This window comes from Sciurus carolinensis, chromosome 1 (genome assembly GCF_902686445.1).
Source record: "Sciurus carolinensis chromosome 1, mSciCar1.2, whole genome shotgun sequence".
NCBI lineage: Eukaryota > Metazoa > Chordata > Mammalia > Rodentia > Sciuridae > Sciurus > Sciurus carolinensis.
The window spans coordinates 190423330-190443058 of NC_062213.1; the positions used below are offsets into that span (position 1 = coordinate 190423330).

At 51.3% G+C, this 19729-nt stretch overlaps 1 protein-coding gene across 1 annotated transcript in view; it reads right to left on the reverse strand.

The window, feature by feature from the left end:
- Nucleotides 1–10056, reverse strand: part of Rps6ka1 (ribosomal protein S6 kinase A1) — a 38846-nt gene extending 28790 nt beyond the window's left edge. The window contains exons 1-2 of the mRNA XM_047553346.1: nucleotides 9898–10056; nucleotides 1878–1922 (exon numbers count right to left, since the gene is read on the reverse strand). Of these exons, the coding sequence (XP_047409302.1) occupies nucleotides 1878–1922; nucleotides 9898–9960 (108 nt within the window). The 5' untranslated portion in view covers nucleotides 9961–10056. The remainder of the gene's footprint in view (nucleotides 1–1877; nucleotides 1923–9897) is intronic.
- Between the last annotated feature and the right edge of the window lie 9673 nt (nucleotides 10057–19729).

Genomic DNA, 19729 nt, shown 5'->3' on the forward strand with positions numbered 1-19729 from the left:
TTCTCAGCCCTAAGTTCAGAGGCCTCCAACCGGGGCTGTGATATGCTCATCACATCTTGCCACCAAGAGAGAAGGGAGCACCTGGAAGGTGGTATGTCTCTGCCGGGCATGGAATGGAGCTTCTGAGTGTCCACAGGCGTGTTCCTGCCGCATCCTAGCACCCACCACACTCCCCCCAAGCCTGGTTGCTCCCTGGGGGATGTTGCCTTCACTTTGGGGTCTCCCAGTGTCACAACAAGGTGCACTAAATTTCTAATGAAGGATAAGTTGGCGCACTGTCAGTTCCTTCCACTGCAGTGATGAGGGTGTGATCACAGGTGGAGCGCCCCCTGGTGTACGAAGCCTAGAAGTGGGTAGTGGGGATACTGGTGGCCAGGAGAGATGGCAGGCGCCCAGCGCTCCTCCTCTTTAGCAGAAGTCCTGCCTGGGCAAGCTCCTCCCCCCTCCCAGTCAGCCCCTCTGACCTTTTTTTGGTACAGGGATTTAACCCAGGGTGCTCTACCACTGAGCTACATCCCCAACCATTTTCACTTTGAGTCAGGGTCTCACTCAGTTGCCCAGGTTGGCCTTGAACTTGTGATCTTCCTGCCTCAGCCTCCTAGCCCCTCACCACCACACCTTGGTCCTCCGATTCTCAGGGTAAGAAGCTGCACTCACCACCAGCTCTCCAAAGGCTGCAAACCGCTCTGCAGCCCCAAGGTCTGAACATCTGGTTCTCCACCAGGACCTACAGTCCCTTCATTTTATGACTAGGTAATCAGGGGCACCTTCTGTGTGGGAGGGGCATCTCCAGACACAGGTTAGGATAAACCAAGGGGTCCAGACCACACTGCTCACGGGCCTCTGATGGCTGTTGTCACAGTCACCAACGGTGGAGGGGGTGGGAACCTACTTCTCTCATCCTGCCCTACCCCACCAGCTCAAACACCTTATCTTAGGAAGCTGAGTCAAGGTAAACACCAGGGCCAACCCCAACTCCATCTCAAAGGTCAAGCAGACCCAGGCCTGGAAGGTGGGGCCGGTGGCAGGAAGTGGAGCTGAGCCACGCACAAAGGCCTTCACACCGCCAGGGCTGGTATCACCACCCCATTTGCCCTTCGCATCACTCCTGTGAGAAAGGCATTATTTTCCCCAACTTACAGACTCCCACACTTCGACTCTGAAGAAGAGTTTTTGGGCAAATGGGTGGGGATTGACTGAGACTAGAACCCAGGTTTGCCCCTACTCTGCCCCCACCCGGGGGCTTCCAAAATCACTTCACAGCCATTTCCCTAACCTTAGAACCTGTGAGTTGCGTCTGGTCCTTCCCACTAAGGAGATGAAATAGCTAAGGCCCAGAGGGGACAAGGGACCTAGCCAAGGTCACACAACTATAACCAGCCTCTGGCAGAACTAGGAACAGGTCTAAGAAGCTGCAGGAAGAAGCCCAGAGGAAGCAGAGCAGGGGTGAGGAAACACCTCAGCCTGGGAGGTGGGAGCCAGAGAAGCCACTCCCTCGGGCTTCCAGGGCTTCCAGGCCCAATCCCGCCAAGGAGGTCAGCATGGTGCCTGGGCCTCCCATCACTGCGTAGGATCTCTCCACAGAAGGCCCAACGCCACGAGTAAATAAACCCAGAAGGGTCCTGGCCCGGGTGACAGGTAGCCAGAGTCCCAGCCAGGATCCTGCTCCTAACCCTTTCTGGGCTGCAGCCCCCTCACCTATGACACAGGAAGGTTGGAACAAGTGAGTTCTATGCCCAGGGCTGCCATAAGGATTAGGAGGCATCAAAGAAGGAAAGCTGACCTCCAGGTGGGGCAAGGGCGGGCCTCTCTCCCCCAAGGCCCTACAAACAGAACTCCCACAGTCCCGAGCCCAGACCACCCGCCCTGCTTCTCACCTTGGACAGCTGAAGTCCAGCTTCTTCCCCTGAGGCCTGTCCATTCTGGAAAAAAAAGGGGGGGCGGGTAGATGGGGAGGCATTGTCAGAACTCACCTGAGTGGAGAAAGACACTCCAGTACCTCATCCTTGAGGCTCCCAACAGTCAGGAGGCCATGGAGAGGAGTCAGGAGTTCTGGGAGGGTCCCCTCCCCTCTACCTGCTTTTGCAGTGAGGGCACAGGAACCAAGCCCTCTGGCAACAGTCCCACACAACCCTGGCAGAACATTCCCAGGGCCAGCACGCCCTCCCCTACTGGCTGCCTAACAAACACCTCATCTTCCAAGACTCAGTTCCCGGGGAGAAGGAAGAGGCCTGTGTGCCACTGGCTCTGCCAAAACAGACTGCAACCAACGGTGAGAGGTCTCAGTTTCTCGATCTGTAGCATGGGGTTGGTTATCCTGATCTCCTAGTTGCCGCCAGGGTGGAAGGAGACAGTCTGGGCAAGTGTCCAGCCCAGAGGTGGCACCTGGGACCCCTCCTTCCCACTCTGGCAAAGCGATGGCTGCCTCCCCCACACCCCTGCATTCCTTCCCTGAACTGCTTGTCACACTGAAGGGGCTATTTACATGCGGGCCTGCCCTTCCTAATAGACAGGGAGTCCTGAGAGGGCAGAGACGAGGGCTTGGTGCTAACAGCTGCTCTTCTGAGCTCCTGCCGCATGCCGGGCTGGCTCAGCGCCTCACACCTGTGGCACCATTTAATACTCATGGCAGCCCCGGGAGGTAGGCCCTGGCCCCACTAGCAGAAGAGGAAATCGAGGCTCAAGGGGGTTAATGATGGCACCTAAGGTCACACAACTGAAAAGCAGGGATTCAAAACCTCATCCAAAATCCAGGAGGTGCTCAAACACGTCTGCTGCAGAGGACCCTCACCCTGCCGGGGTGACTGTGGGTGGGAAAGGCAGGCCCTGGAGTCCACGCGGGGCAGTCTTGGCTTTTCTAGACTTCACCTCGCACGGGACTGACTGGTGTGATGAGAGCTGGGTAACCTACCTACCTGAGCCGGAAGAAACTGTCCTTGCGCCTCTTGGCACGAAGAGTGCTGTGAGGCAACAGAAGGATCCCAGTGGCTAGGAAGACCCTGGCCTAGGGCAGGCCAGGACTTTGGAGCTAAGAGCTGGGTCCACAGGGCAGCCATGGCCTTGCTTGGCAGTCACAGTCACAGCTGTGCCTTGCCCATTACATAACCTCCCTGTCCTGGAGCAGCGCCCCTTGCTGCTCCCAGGACATCCTTCCTGCCCCTGAGCCCCTTTAATGCCCCTAAATCCTTCCCAGGGGCCAAGTGTTCTGCAGGTGGCTGCACACTGTCACCTCTCAGCAGCCTGCGGAGAAGGGACAGGTTGGTCAGAACCCAGGGGGTGGAGCGGGGCAGGTTTGCATCTGTGGACGGGGCTCTAATTCACCAGCTTCTAGGTTGCTTTTTGTTTTCCCCTCGCCTTCCCTCTATGAGCCACCCTGCTCCTCCCCAGGTCTGCCTTTCTAGACTCCACATCGGGATCATCCCACACAGGACCGCTAGGGCCTACCCACCAGCCCCCAGCCTGGCCTGCTCCACCCTGAACATCCATCATCCCCCAAATCAAGTGTGACCTTTACACTTAACACAGTCACCCAATATTTATTGAGAATCTTCCATGGCCCAGGCTGTGAATATTTCTGTGACTGAGAATAAAGTCTTTGTTGTCTGTAGAATAAAAATTCATGCTCCTTGGCATGAAATGCCATCATCTCCAACTGTCCAACACAATGACTAAGAATGTGGGTTCTGGGGCTGGGGCTGTCTCAGTGGCAGAGCGCTCTGCCTACCATGCAAGGCATTGGGTTCAATCCTTAGCTCCACATAAAAATAAATAAATAAAATAAAGGTATTGTGTCCATTATATATATATGCATGTATTTTTTTTTAAAGAATGTGGGTTCTGCCACATATACCTGTAATCCCAGGGGCTTGAGAGGCTGAGGCAGGAGGATCGTGAGATCAAAGCCAGCCTCAGCAACTTAGTGAGGCCCTAAGCAACTCAGTGAGACCCTGTCTCTAAATAAAATATAAAAAAGGGCTGGGGATGTGACTCAGTGGTTAAGTGCCCCTGAGTTCAATCCCTGGTACAAAAAAAAAAAAAGAATGTGGGGTTTATCCACAGAATGGGAGAAAATCTTTGCTAGGTATTCTTCTAACAGAAGAGTAATATCTAGAATATGCAAAGAACTCAAAAAAAGAACACCAAAAAATCAAATAAACCAATTAATAAATGGGCAAATGAATTAAACAGACACATCTCAAAAGAAATACAAATGGTCAACAAATATATAAAAAAATGTTCAACATCATTAGCAATTAAGGAAATGCAAATCAAAACCAAAATGAAGGACTGAGGTTGTGGCTCAGTGGTAGAGAACTGGCATGTGTGAGGCACTGGGTTCGATTCTCAGCACCACATAAAAATAAATAAATAAAGATCCATCCACAACTTAAAAAAAAACTAAAATAAAATTTCAACTCATACCAGTCAGAATGGCGATCATCAAGAATACAAATAATAAGGCTGGGGTTGTGGCTCAGTGGTAGAGGGTTTGCCTAGCACATGTGAGGCACTAGGTTCAAAACTCAGCACTGCATAAAAAAGTAAATAAATAAAATAAAGGTATTGTGTCCATCTACAGGTAAAAATATTTTTTTAAAAAAAGAATACAAATAATAAATGCTGGAGAGGATGTGGAGAAAAAGGAACACTTTTACACTGTTGGTGGGCTTGTAAATTAGTGCAACCACTCTGGAAATCAATATGGAGGTTCCTCAAAAGACTAGGTATGGAACCACCATAGGACCCAGCTATATCACTCCTCTTATTTATCCTAAGGAATTAAGATCAGGGCTGGGGTTGTGGCTCAGTGGTAGAGTGCTTGCCTAGCATGTGTGAGGCACTGGGTTCAATTCTCAGTACCACATACAAATAAATAAATAAAGGTTCATCAACAACTAATAAAAAATTTTAAAAAAGAATTAAAGTCATCACACTACAGTAATACATGCATACCCATATTTATAGCAGCACAATTCACAATAGCCAAACTATGGAACCAGCCTAGGTGTCCATCAATGGATGAATAGATAAAGAAAATGTGGTATATATACACATTGGAGTTTTGTTCAGTCATAAAGAAAAGTAAAATCATGTCATTTGCAGGAAAGTGGATGGAACTAGAGACCAGCAAGTTTAGGAAAATTAAGTCAAACTCAGAAAGTCAAGGATCTTATGTTTTCTCTCATGCGGAAGTTGGAGAGAAAAAAGGAAAAGACGGGTGGGGGCAGATCCCATGGAAATCAAAGGGAGATCAGTAGGGGAAAGGGACCAAGGGGTGAGCGGTGGGGAGGGAGGGAGAAAGTGCTGGGGAGTGATATTGGTCAAATTATGTTGTTATATTGTGTGCATCATTGTGTACAACCATAATGCACCAATAAAAATGTGGAAAAATTAAAATTTCCATACATACAAAAAAACCAATGTGGGTTCTAGCTGGGCATGGTGGTGCACACCTGTAATCCCAGGCACTTGAAAAGCTGAGGCAGAAGTATTAAAAATTTGAGGCCAACATGAGCAATTTAGAGAGCCCTGTCTCAAAATAAAAAATGAAAAGAGCTGGGGATAGCTCAGTGGCAAAGCATCCATGGGTTCAATTTGCAGTAACAATAACAAAAAAAGGTGTGTTGGGGGAGGGGTTGTTTTAGAACCACCTTGACCTTGTGGATTCAAATTCTGGTTCTACCATCTGCATGACCCTGAGAAGGTCACTTCATTTCTCAGGGCTTGTTTCCTCATCTGTGAAATAGAGATAAAAGTAACATACTTCATCAGGTGATGCTAGACGTAAATGAAATAATACCTATAAATATGTATAACTAGCATGTAATTGGTCTACAAACAAAAGCTATTGTTATTATTGGGCCCTAATTTTTAGCAAAATTGTGTTTCACACCTCCAAGCATTTGTATAGTGGTTCACTCTACCAAGAAAACCCCTCCTGCCTTCCCACTTTGGCAAGCTCCTACCAGAACTGAATTTTTTTTTTGATGGTACAGGGAATTGAACCCAGGAGTGCTGTACCATTGAGCTACATCTCCAGCCCTTTTTATTTTTTATTTTGAGACAGGGTCTCAGTAAGATACTGAGGCTGGCCTCCAACTTATGATCCTCCTGCCTCAGCCTCCTGAGTCACTAGGAATACAGGTGTGTGCCACCACACCCAGGTTCAGGACTAAATTCTAGTGCTACCTCCTCCGACCACACAGCCTCAAGTTCTTCCCTCACTCCTCTATGCACTGAGCACACTGCAGGTTAACTCATGAGGTGGCTATGGTGTGTCTATCATCAGCTCCTTGGCACCTAGCCAGGCTACAGTATGAAAGGTCAACTCAGCAATGAGAGCAAGGAGGCCAGACCAGGTTCCTTTACTCCCATTTTTCAGCTTAGACTCTGAGTTATGGGACTTACCTGAGGTCCCCTAGCTACTAGGCCACAGCCATGGGACCATAATCCAAAGTCATGTGGCTGCAAGGCGAGATTCCTGACGAGGGAGGGAAAAAGACTGAAGGTATAACAGAGCATAGGGTTCTTCAGCAGTGGCCTGGATGATTCAGGGGACCTCCCTGTTTGGTTTGGTCTCTGGCCTGGGTGCCATTTTCATGGGACTCCATGCCGCTAAGAGCTGACACACAAGATCTCTAGAGGGGAGCGTCAGCCCTGGAGAAGGGACTGAGTGGTGCAGGGAGGACTGCAGGAGCCTGGTCCTGGGAAGGCAGGGGCCGCCCGTCCTCCTGGCCTGATCGCCACATGGGATGTGGGAAGAACACAGCTGTGCAGCCACCAGGGCATGGACACTCATTTGGAGTTGCCTGCCGCTTACTCTGACCTTGGGTCTGTTGCACCGCTTTTCAGATCCTCCGTTTCCTCCTCTGTACCACGAAGGCAGGTCTATCGTGCTAACGGCTGCATTCTGTTGTTTGCAATGGTGACAGTACTTGTCGTCTAAGTACTCTGAATGAATACGTGAGTGGGGACAATGACGCTGACCCGTAGGACGCTGAGTGAAGGATGCTGGGAAGCCTAGGGGGGAAGGCCCTTGGGTCTCTTAGAGGCTGGAGATCACTCTCCTCCCTTTTCCTCAGAGAGCACTGCTCATGAGGACGGCTGCCCAGGACGCAGAGACCCCTGCACCCGCTCCCCAGAGCTCAGAGATGGGTTCCAACAGACATTCCTCCTTCCCACCCAACAGCTCTGTCTAGGGAGGAGGGACCCAGGGCAGTGTGAAGAGAAGCTGGGCAGCGGATGGAGAAAGCAAGCCAGCAGCACGTGCGCCATGGTCAGGAGGCAGCCCAGGCGCTGGGTTCTGAGCCCGGCGCTGGCAGCCTACGAACGCCAGAGGCTGGGGGTCAGGTGCCAGGGCACTGCCAGCCCTCAGCAAAGGCTGGACGAGGGCCCTGCAGGAGAAGGCGAGCCTGCCAACACCCGGAGGCTCTCTTGGAATACCATCCACCTGGGCTAGTTTGAGCCCTGCCCATCCCCATCCTTGAGTCTCCCAACTTGGCGAAAGACAGCAGGAAATCTGGGTTCCAATTCTGGCTCTGACATTAATTCATATGCCAGTTCTGCTCTCCGAGTTCTGTTGTCCCATCTGAAAATGGGGGTAAATTCCCCAACTTAAGAAGTCATTGTGAGAATTAAAATAAGGTGACACAGATAAAAGAGAGTAGGTGGCAGATAGTAAAGCTCTGGAGGTGGCAGAACCAGGCCTGGGGACAAGGCTTCTGTTTTCAGAAGGGACAGGGAAGGCCCAGGCCGATGCCTCAACTATACTCACTGAGCGTTCTCCACCTGGGTCGCACCCTGGGCCAGGCCCTGCCTTCCAGCAGCCCGTTTTCAGCAGTACTACAGGAAAGGTGGGGCAGTCCAGGTCCCAGGCCTCTGCCAAATGCTCCCACCAGCCCCTCACCTGCCTTCTTCCTGGCCACAGCTGCCAGCAATGGCGCCCATACCCGCAGGTCAGGCCACTGTATCGTTTACATGTCACCTGGGCTAAGAGAACAGCGAGGCCCTGTTCTCCAGTGAGAACAGAGGAACCCGCACCCTGGCTGCCCCATGGCTCCTGTTACTCAAACAATAACACCCAGTCGCCTGGCACCCCCATGAACGGGGGGAGGGAGACAGGCAGCAGTATGCAGAGCTCTGTACCCTCTCAGGCCCCAAGAACAGAGCTAGAACCCCACTCTTGCCACTGGAGAAACAAAGGCCCAGACAGGCTGAAGACTGACTGAGGGTCACACAGCATTTCCAGGGTGAAGCTCCTGAAGAAAGCAACCCCCTCCATCCTTGGAAATTCACTAATCTTTTCTCAAAGAATTCAGGTGCAGTACTCAAAACTTAGATGAGTTTCTACTTTATACTTGGTCCCCTGGTGAAGCTGGTTCTTTCCTCAGGATTTTCCACAGGGAAGCAGGAAGTGATTTTCTGGACCAAGAATCCTGGGTTCTACCTTCCTTGCTAGTAGAACCCAAGGGAAGCTGCACGGTGAAGTTCCTCCCTAGCCCTTGCCAGCTCAGCTTTACCTTCTCTCAGGGCCTAGGTGGCAGGGGCGTGCCTGGGCAAAGGAACCTGCCTTTGAGCATCCCCCTAGGCCCTCATACCATGGTCCTACTGTGCGTGTGGTTGGAGGATGAGGGGCCACAGAGGGCAGTGTTCCTCACCTTGGAGGGTGAGTCAGCGAGAGAACCTCTGAGCAGCCTTGTAGGGCCTGTAAAAACCCCATGGCAGGGATCCCAGAGCAATTTACTCCAAATTGCGCCTTCAGGTTGGTTACCTAATCCTGCCGCGCCCACCCTCCAATAGCCAGTGTTGGCCATCCCTTTAAAGGGGCAGCACACTCTGGATGCTCGGGACCCTGGGCCCTCACCCTGATCTTCATCTGTGGTTCTGAGAGCCACACTGTGGCTGCCCTAGGTGGGAGGACAGAAGAGAGGACAGATGCAGGTGCCAGGGAATCAAACTGGGCTCCTAGGTCAGCTGAGGTCTCCAATCCTTTCTGCTTACTCCCAATGGCTCCCCTAAACCCAGAGTATCACCTGCCTCCTTCCTAGCATGGGGCTAAGGGAAAGTTTTCAACTTGCTGGTTCAAGGCTTGACCTTGACCCTGGGATCACACAGCACAGGAAAAACTGGCCTTCTGAATGCTTAGGACCTGGCCCCAAGCGCCCTTACCCCTCCCTCAGAGGACAGGAACTGCTTCTAGTAGAGACAGTGCCAGAAGCCTCACTCCCCAAGGGCCCAGTCCTTGCACAGGGAGGGAGGCAGACACAAGGTCTTACCGCTCCAGGGAGTAATCTTCACAAGGTCTAAGGGCCTTCCTCTCTCTTCTCCACATTCTGGGGCGGGGGACAGGTGTCCTCTGGCTGAGGCCTCAGGGCAAAAGGAAACAGGAATCCCAGCCCCAGAGGGTTACTGTCATCCCACATTCCACAACTACCAGCGCTCTGGAGGGACAACCCTCCTAGGATCCGCAGCTTGAGAAACAAGGGGAGCTCTTGGGAGAGGGCCCAGGGATAAGTGGGGGGTCCTATGATCCTTGTCTCTATTAGGATCAAAGCCATCTGACCCAAGCCCTGCCCATCTGTACTAAAGGAAGAGCGCTGACAGCTCCCAAAAGATGCCGGGTCCTACGGGTGTGGGATGAAGGGGGACAGATCTCAGCGCCCCAAGGGATCCTCTCCCCTGGCTATGGAAGGGAGCTACTCAGCGTTTGGCGGAACTGTCCTCTGCACGCACACCCGGGGCACACGGGGGTGGAGCCCGACAGTGGGCAAGAGATCGGAGGGCACTCGCGCCCTCGCGGGCGTCCGCCGGGCTGCAGCGACGCCGCGGGCCGCCCCGCCCCTGTGCGGATCCGGGCTCGCCGGCCGCCGGCGCCCGTCCCCCGCCCCGCTCACTCACCTCCGGGTCCAGCGGCACCAGCTCCATGAGCGGCCAGGGCTCCTTGAGCTGGGCGAGCGGCATCGCGCCGCCGCCGGGCCGCCCGCGCTCCTCCGGCGACCCCGGCTGCGCCTCCTCCGGGCCCCGGGGTTCCTGGCTCAGCGCCCCGACCCCCGCGTGCCCCCGAGCCCCTCGCTCCGGCTGGGCCGTCCGCCGCTGCCGCGGCACTCGCACTTCGGCTCCCTCCGTCACCCGGCGCCGCCGCGCCCATTGGCTACCTGCGTGGGGGCGGGGCTGCCGAAGCCCCGCCCCAGGCCCCGCGGCGCGGCATTCCCGGCCCGGACCCCCGCCCTCGCCCCTCCGGAGCCGGGCCCCGCCTCCACCTCGAGCCCCTGGCCCGCGCTCGGCCCCGCCCACAAGAGGCCCTGCTGGTTCTTCCCTCCCTTGCCGAGTCCCCTGCGCGGACCACTGCGGTGCCACCGCTCTCCTGCACTCGACTCGTTGGGAATCTCAACCCAGATGTTCCTTCTTCCAGCGGGGAGGAAGTCCCTGCCCCACCCACCTACATTCACTGGGTGTCCTGGGTCTGATCCAGGCGGAGACTTGAAAGGAGCCTTGGCCCTGCCCGCCTTATTCCCTCACCCCACCAAGCCCTAGGGATCCCCATCCCCTTTACAAGTTTCTGCCCAACACGGAAGCCCGCACTGGGATCTCCAGGTGAGCTTCGTGTGAGCTCCGTGCCTCAGTTCCAGGTAGGCTCTCCCTCTTGTGTCTCCAGGGTCAAGACTCAAAGTCCCCTGAGGGTGATTTCTTAATGTGCATTGTTTGCAAAGTATTGTGCCCTGTCACTTGAGGGCGCTCCTTTCGACCCAGGTCTGACATCTTCAGCTGCAGGCCTTGCTCAGGACTGGTCTGGGCCTCCTCCAGTGGAAGGAGAGTGGAGTCTAGGCTTCCAGGATCAGCGGGTGCTGCTGGGAGTTGGAGTAAATGACCAGGAATCCTCCTGGAGAGAGTCCACCTCCACCCAAAAAGGTCTGGGGTACAGGTGTGTTGGGACTTATTCACACGTGAGGGAGCAGAGGGATGGGTTTGCTGGCTTCACAGGCAGAAAACTGGTCAGTTCTCTGTTTGCAAAGCTGCTCTAAGGCAGGTGGATGAGGAGGAAATGTTGATCAAAAGCCTCCTGTGGGGCTGGGGAGATAGCTCAGTTAGTAGAGTGCCTGCCTAGCAGGTACAAGGCCCTGGGTTCAATCCCCAGCACCCCCCCCCAAAAAAAAAAAAAAAAAAAAAGCCTCCTGTGGGCCTGGGGTGTAGCTCAGTGGCAGAGAGCTTGCCTAGCATGCCCCAGGCTCTGGGTTCCATCTCCAGCACCAACAAAAACAAGAAGTCCAGGTACCACCAACAGGTGATGTCCTTTTGTTTGTTCTGGTTCTAGGCATGGGAAACCAGGGCTTTGGGCATGCTAAGAACTAGTTCTACCACTGAGCTGTACACTCCACATGTGGTTTCCTTGAATCCTTACCACCATCTAAATTTTTGGGTAGTTGTTGTTGTTTTGAACTCAGGGGCTCTTAATCCCTGAAGTATACACCCAACCCTTTAATTTTTATTTCAACGTACGGTCTCACCAAGTTGGGGAGGCTGGCCTCAAACTTAAACTTGCAGTCCTCCTGCTTCAGACTGAGTCACTAGAATTACAGGCATAGGCCACCTATCCTGGTCTATGGTTTATAAATCATGAAACTAAGTCAGAGGCTCAGAAGAATGAAGTGACTTACCCACGGTTACACAGCAGGTCAAGAGCACACTACATCTTAAAAAAATCAAAGTGGTGCTGGGCTGTAGCTCAGCGGTTGAGTGCTTGCCTAGCATGCATGAGGCCCTGGGTTCAATCGCCAGCACCACTAAAAATATAAATAAATGAAAATAAAAATAAATTTTAAAAAAAATCAAAGCAGGTGATGATTTTTCCCAAATCCATACACTCTTATTCCTTGTCCCCAGGGTAGGACCCCCACTGTTGAACTGACTTGATCTGAGTTTTGAGTGGAAAGGATGTTGGGACCCAGTAAATCTGGATTTGAACCCCAGCTCCATCCCCTCAAGATTGGGAAACTCATTTTGCATCTGCCAACTCAGTTTCCTCCTCTGTAAAATGGGAATTAATGATCTCAATCTCTCAGGTGTATAGCAAGAACTAAATTCCTTTTAATTCAATAAATTATTTACAGCTATAAATGACACACCAGGCTCTCTTCCTGAACGTATATTGTAAACCAGGCCTTCTTCTAGATACTGAGGATATGGCGAGGAAAAAACAAGGTCTTTTAGCCGGTTGCAATGTTGCGTGCCTATAATCCCAGCAAGTTGAGGGCCTAAGGCAGGGGAATCACAAGTTTGAGGCCAGCCTTGGTAATTTACCGAGACCCTTTCTCAAAATAACAAATAAAAAATGCTGGGGATGTGGCTCAGTGGTTAGGCACCCCTGGGTTCAGTCCCTGGTACCAAATAAATCAATACAAGGTCCTTGCCCACATGGAGTTTGCCTTCATTCTGGTGCGATTAAATGACTACAGCCAACACTAACAGCACTTCCTGTGTGCCAGGCACTGTTCTAAGCTCTTTTCCTGTATAATATAATCCTCGTAACGACATTGGAAGCCGGTATACAGATGAGGACACTGAGGACAGAGAGTGAGCCTTTAATTCTCGGGGTCCTGCCACCGTCACACAGCTAGAAAAGGGCAGAACTTAAAGACTACCAGAGTCTGGCTCCATCTGCCAATGAGGAAAAATGAGGTCTAAACTGAAGACAGCCTGGACCTGAGGTGACAGCTGTGGACACAGTTCAGTTGCCTGGCCACTCAGGCCTCAAGTTGTGATACTTGGACATACTCTGGCTACATAATTATCTGTGTTTTTGTTTTTTTTTTTTGGCTGGGGATTGAACCCAGGGCCTTGTGCTTGCAAGGCAAGCGCTCTACCAACTGAGCTGTCTCCCCAGCCCTCCGTTGGTTTTCTGAATGCCCAGATTTAACTGGCTCTGCTGGTTTGGGGGTTCCTTTGTTTTTCACATCACCAGGGATTGAACCCAGAGGCTTAACACGTGCTAGACAAGTGCTCTGCCACTGAGCTACCCCGCCAGCCCTTTTCATTTTGAGACAGAGTCTTGCTGAGTTGCTCAGGCTGGCTTCAAACTTGTGATCGTGCCTCAGCCTCCCAAGGAGCTGGGACACAGGCGTGCACCCTCACACCCAGCTGGTCCTGTATTTTGTTTACTCTAGTAATCCTACTCAGGGTTTCAAAGAGATTGGACATGCGTGCCAAATGTCCATCTTGCAGCCAGCCCTGTTTAAGTGATCCTTAGAGAGGAAGAGATACTGAGACCCAGAGAATGAGGGCAGCGGCTGAGCGAGGGAGGCGAGCTGATGGGCAGCAGTAGAGGAGGAGGGGAAAGCCTGAGTGGACCTGCCTACGCTCTAACCCCTTCCTGGGGCCCCGACCCTCTTCCTCCCCCTCTCACAAAAATCTCCCTGTCAAACACTTCATCTCACTTACGGACTAAGTAATTGGTTGTGCTTTCAACTTTATGAATACATTTCACCTCCTGTGTCCCCTCTCCCCGAGGGTGTGGGAGAGAAAGTGGGTCATTCTGGTACTAGAGGAACCCAGAGGATACCTGGGTTATACCCGAGGTACTTGGGCAGGTCAGCAGAAAGCTGCAGAGAGAAAGCAGTAGCCCTCAAAGCTGCCACTGCTGCAGCTCAGCTCAGCTCACGTGACCCAACTCTCTAGGCTTCAGCCACAGGTCCTTTGCACATGCTGCTGCCCCTCCAGTCTTTTCCTGTAGGATGTCTTCCCTCACCTCCCTGTTACACAGTCCCAAAGCAACAAACACTTCTCCACAATGCTTCTGGTAGTTGTAGTTTTACATGCTTTTAAGTGATTCTTTGATTCACATCTGGCTCTGACCCAGCTCTGAGAGGGCAGCAGTTCATGGCTCCTCATCCTCTCTCTAGCACATAGGTACTCAAAGAGAATAAGATAGGAATGGGGTGGGGGGGTGGGGCTCAGTGGACAAATGCATACTTAGCATGGACAAGGCCCTGGTTTCCAGCCCCAGCAACACACACACACACAGAGCTAAGTGCTATGTCCAACATCACCCAGCTGTGAAATGGTAAGGCTGCAGCTCAGACCAGGCACTCTAACCCCATGTTCTGGGGTGCTCCGCTCTGAGTGCTGGATATTAATGATAGTACTGGGGGTTAGAACAGGCTGTTCTGGGCGGTTACGTGAGTGTTTGTTAAATGAGTGACTCATGCTATGAAAGCCCTTGCTGGACAGTGAGTTTATTATCTGTACCTGTTGAAGAGGTGAGGAGCAGGAGCAGGGGCTGAGGGCCAAGTTCCCGTCCCTCTGCGGCAACCTGGGATGTGTGTGCAGCAGAGTTCAAGAGCACAGGGTCTGAATGGGCTCCGCCCAGGCATGTTATTCTTTCTTGGCCTCTCAGTAGAAGAGGGTCTTGGTTCACCATGCCTGCTAGCAGCAGGTGGGACAGGGTCAGGTGAGCAATCACAGGTAGTTAGCTTTAAAAAGTGATTACAATATGGCCAAGCACTGTAGCGCACACCTGTAATCCCAGCCACTCCAGAGGCTAAGGCAGGAGGCTCGTGAGTTCAAAGCCAGCCTCAGCAACTTAGCAAGGCTCTAAGCAACTTAGCAAGACCCTGTTTCAAAATAAAAAATAAAAGGACTGAGGGTGTGACTCAGTGGTTAAGCGCCCCTGGATCAATCCCTGGTGCAAAAAAAAAGATTACGACATGCCAAAACTGGGCTTAGTATTTAAATGACAATCACCGTGAGAGAACTGTGTGGCCTGCCTGAAGCTGAGTGGTCTCACAGGCAAGGGATCATCAAATCACCCCAACAAAGCCATGAGAGAGAAATCCTGCTACCATTTTTCAGATGAGAAAACTGAGGCTCAGAGAGGAAGGGATTGCCCATGGTCAGATCAGACAGCTGTAAGTATTGCAGCAAGAACCCCGTTCTCAGGTGCAAGTCAGTGTTCTACTGCTTTACTGCACTAACCCCAGAAGGGGGTCAGGGGCACTCAGTGTGCACAGTGGGGCACAGTGACCCAGTGGGGGCTGGGATCTCTTGACCCTTGCCTGGGTCTGAGGGATGGGGTGGTGTCCCTCCCCAATTTGAAACCCTCCTGCAGCTTCCCCATCACACCACTAACAAAACCCTAAGCCTTCGCCAAGCCTGCATAGCCCCCCAGGACTGGCCCCTGCCCCCTCCACATCTCCCCTCCCGGCCTCAACCTTGTTCCCTGCTCTCCTGCCACCAGGCCCCTTTGCTGCACGTGCGAGGTCAACTCCACCCCAGGCTTTGCTCCTGCTGTGTCCCCTACCTGGAACATTCTTTCTGCAGCTCTGAGTTCACCTCCTCACTTCTTTCATACCTCTGCTCCAATGTCACCTCTTCAGAAAGGACTATCTCTACAATAGCTCTCCACCAACAGCATCTCCCAGGTGGTTTTTCCCACCCAGGACATGCGTGTCATCCAGCAACCATCTCACGTATTCACCTGTTGGCTTCCCCCACTAGAACAAAGCTCCACAAAGCAGGACCTGTCTACCCTGTTTACTGCTGTCTGCCTAGAGACACCTGACACATGGTGGGAGGTCACAAGCTCCTTGTGAATGGAACTGCACAAATCCGAGCTCTGATCCCAGTTCTACCACCGCTTAGCTTTGCACCTTTTATTTCAGTAAATTTCTCTGAGTCTCAGTTTCTGCATCTGTTAACTAGGGGTGGTTGAGTATTACATGAGATCAGGCAATAAAACACCTGTGCTGTGCCTATCACACCATATATGCTCAATATGAATGGAAAGGTAGTAGACTTCCTTTCCTCTGCTGCAAAGGAGGGAGAGGCAGGAACCTGGGGTCGGGTTCACTGGGTGGACTCTCGGTGTGGGACGAAGAGAAGAGGCTATGGCTTGGAATGAGGCCAAAGGAAGGATGGGAGAGGAAGAGGAGGAACAGAAGCCTGCAGGCGGAATGTGCCGGAGCTGTGGTGGGTGGAGGAGAGTAAGGTGGTAGAATTGGCCAGTGGGCTTCTGCAGGGGGACGTGTCATCGACAATGACCTGGAGACAGGCGAGGCAGAATCTTGCTACTGCCGGTTAGAGAGGACAGGAGGTGACAGAGAGGTAACACAACAGCAGCAAGAGATGGAATTAGAATTGGAGTTGGAAGGGGCAGAAAATAGAGCAGGTGGTCATCAACAAGTACTGGGCACCAGCCACATGCCGAGCACAGTCCTAGGCGCCAAGGAGGTAGCCAGGGAGCAGACAGAGAGGGTCTCTGCTCTCCAGGGGCGTGGCGGGCAGAACACTGTCCGCAGGCCAGAGCTGGCCTACTGCTTTTGTATACCTGCAAACTAAGAATGCTTCTTCAATTTCCAAATAATTTCAAAAATCAAGAGAAGAATATTTCATGACATGTGAAAATTGTATGGAATTCAATTTCAGTATCCATAAATAAAGTTTTATTGGAACACAGCCACGCTCCGTTTACGTATCGTCTATGCTGCTTTCTCACTACAACAGCAGAGTTGAGTAGTTGCAACAGAGACCATATGGCCTGCAAAGCCTAAAATATTTACTAGTTGGCTCTGTAGAAAAGGAAGTTTGTCGGCCCCTGCTCTAGGAGCTTATGTTCTCAGTGGGGGAGATGACAGTCCAACAAGCAGGTAAACTCATTTCCGGTGCTCAGAGCCCACCGAGCTGGGCATTGCCTCACATCCTGCCCCTCCCCAACCTTCCCCTGGCATGGAACTGTTCCGTCCCTCCAGGCTTCCTTACAGCGGCAGAGCAGTCCAGGTTATTGTGATGAGCCCCTACCTTTGGGCTTTCTTTTTTTTCCTTTTTTTTTGCTTAACCACTGGGCCACATCCCCAGCCCTTTTGAGAGCGGGTCCCACTAAGTTGCTTAGGGCCTCACTAAGTTGCTCAGACTGGCTTTGAACTTGTAATCCTCCTGCCTCAGCCTCCTGAGCTGCTGGGATGACAGGTGTGTGATACCGTGTCCCCAGGATCTAGGCTTTTCTAAGGAGGAAAAATTTACACTCAGTGACTTGCAAAGTTCAGTTCCCACAAAATCTCCTTCCTTCCTCCAGATCCTGTGTCCACTTCTGCATGATTTGGGGTGACATCATCCCCTTTGTCATCAAGGCCTGCCAGGTGGAGGCACCTGGGCTGTGCTCCCTTACACAGGCTTCACAGGTCTGCCTCCGGGAGCCCCCATGGGGGTACAGCGTGGGGAGGGTTTTTGAGTCTCATATCCAGGTGAGGAAACAGACTTAGAGAATTGACCTGACTTACCCAGGTCCCACAGCTGAAATAGCTTATGCAGTCAGAAATGAAAAGTAGTAGAATGTTAGTTTTGGAAGGGGCCTTGGGATTGTCTTAGCCAGAGCTCAGAAACTGGTGGCCTGAGGCAGAGGTGAATCAGGTAAGGGTGGTGGCGGAGTCTGTCATGTGCAAGAAATAAGGTGTGCATTGTCTGTGGAGAATTTTAAAACGTCAATGAAACTGGGTAGGTCTGCTTTTTATTATCACCATGCCCCGGCCGTCCTAAACAATGTTGGTGATTTGGTGATAAAATTGTCTTTCCCAAAAGAGGGTTTTTTTTTGTTTTTTTGTACCAGGGATTGAATCCAGGGAGGGATATTTTAACCACTAAAACACATCCCCAGAACTTTTTATTTTTTATTTTGAGACAGGGTCTAACCAAGTTGCTTAGGGCCTTGCTAAGTTGCTCAGGCTGGCTTTGAACTTGAAATCCTCCTGTCTCAGCCTCCCCAGTTGCTGAGATTACAGGTGTGCACCCCCATGTCTGGCCAAACCCTTGTTTTGATAATCGTTAGTTGGTGGGGATCATTCCAGCTCAGTTCAGGAGCAGTTCATGTCCCTGTAGACCCGCTATTGAACAGAAGTTCTGAAATCAGCAGTAACACAGAGAAGCGGCCGGCCATCGTGGTGCCCACCAATAATCCTGTCAACTCAGGAGGCTGAGGCAGGGGGATTACAAATTCAAGGCCAGTCTCAGTAGCTTAGCAAAACCCTATCTCAAAATAAAAGAGGACTGGGGATATAGCTCAGTGGTAGAGTGTCCCTATTTTTATAGAGTTGGGGATCCAGCTCCGCAGTGGAGTGTATGTTTAATGTGTGGTCCGAGTTTGATCTCAGCCCCCTATATCACCCCCCAATTTTTTTTTTAACTATCTGTTTACTTGCTGTTATTATTATTTATTCATGATTATTAGTGAAGATGATTATCTAATGGGAGTTCAAATATGATCCACCTGTGTCACATATACTAGGTATGCAATTGGTCTGAAGACAAAATAGGACCCACGGACACCCACATCACCTTCTCCATGACAGTTATCATTACTGTTTTACTGAGTGTCCACTTGGTGCCAGGCACTGTTCTAAGGTTTGACATGTAGCATCATCTCATTTTAGACTTTACAGCGAGACAAGATTCAACGGCTGGGGTTAGGGTGAGGTGAGTGAGGCCAAGTTACACAAGTATCAGGTCAGATTCTGCCTTTATTTAAAATGCTGGCATCTTTGTTCAGGCATGGAGCACATACCTGTAATCCCAGTGACTTAGGAGGCTGAGGCCCAGGATCGAAAATTTGAGACCAGCCTCAGCAAATTAGCAAGGCCCTAAGTTAGAACTTGTCTCAAAATAAAAATATAAAAAGGGCTGGAGATGTGGCTCAGTGGTAAAGCACAGCTAGGTTTAATTCCTAATACCAATTTTTTTTTTAAAAGAAGGAAAAAAAATGTCGATATGTTCATCATACATTTTTGGTCATTACTTTTGGTTTTTCAAAAAATATTACTTTAGGGCCGAGGAGATAGCTCAGCTGGTAGAGTGCTTGCCTTGCAAGTATCAAGGCCCTGAGTTCGATCCCCAGTACCGCAAAAAAAAAAAAAAAAAAAAAAAAAAAAATTACTTTAATGAGCTGGGCTTGGTGGTGAATACCTGTAATCCCAGCAATTCTGGAGGTTGAAGCAGGAGGACTGCAAGTTTGAGACCAGCCTCAGTAATTTAGCAAGACCCTGTCTCAAAATTAAAGATAACTGGGGTTGTGGCTCAGTGGTAGATTGCTTGCCTAGCATGTGTGAGATACTGGGTTTGATTCTCAGCACCACATATAAATAAAATGAGGGTCCATCGACAATTAAGAAATATTTTTTAAAAATTTATTTTAAAAAATGGGGGGGTGCTGGGGAGATAACTCAGTTGGTCAAGTGCTTGCCTTGCAGGCACAGGGCCCTGGGTTTGATCCCCAGCACTGCAAAAAAAAAGAAAAAGAAAATTAAAAAAGGGCCATCTGGAGGCTGGGGTGTAGATAGAGTGCTTGCCTAGCATTCAGAAGGACCATGGTTTGATCTCCAGAACCCCCTAAAAAGAAAAAATACGGGCACCTGGGCCCCCATTTCTACTTGGGAGCAATCGTCAGGAGCAGAGCGGCGTCTCTCTTAGGTGGCCGCCCCAGTCCGCACCATATCCTACTGCGTTAACTCCTCACCCATTTCACCTACTCATTTGCCTGCTCCTGTGGACATCTGAATTTGGAGCTTTAATCTGTCCACTTCACAAATGGAGGAACCCAAGCCCCAGAGAGGAAGAGGCTTGACAAATCAGCAGCAGCTTTGTGACAAAGCTGGGCTCCAAGCCAGGGCTTGCACAGCCCCTCTGTGACAGGAGACAATTGAGTGACCTTGAATGTGATGGGAGCTCAGAAAGGGAGTTTCCCAGCCCAGAT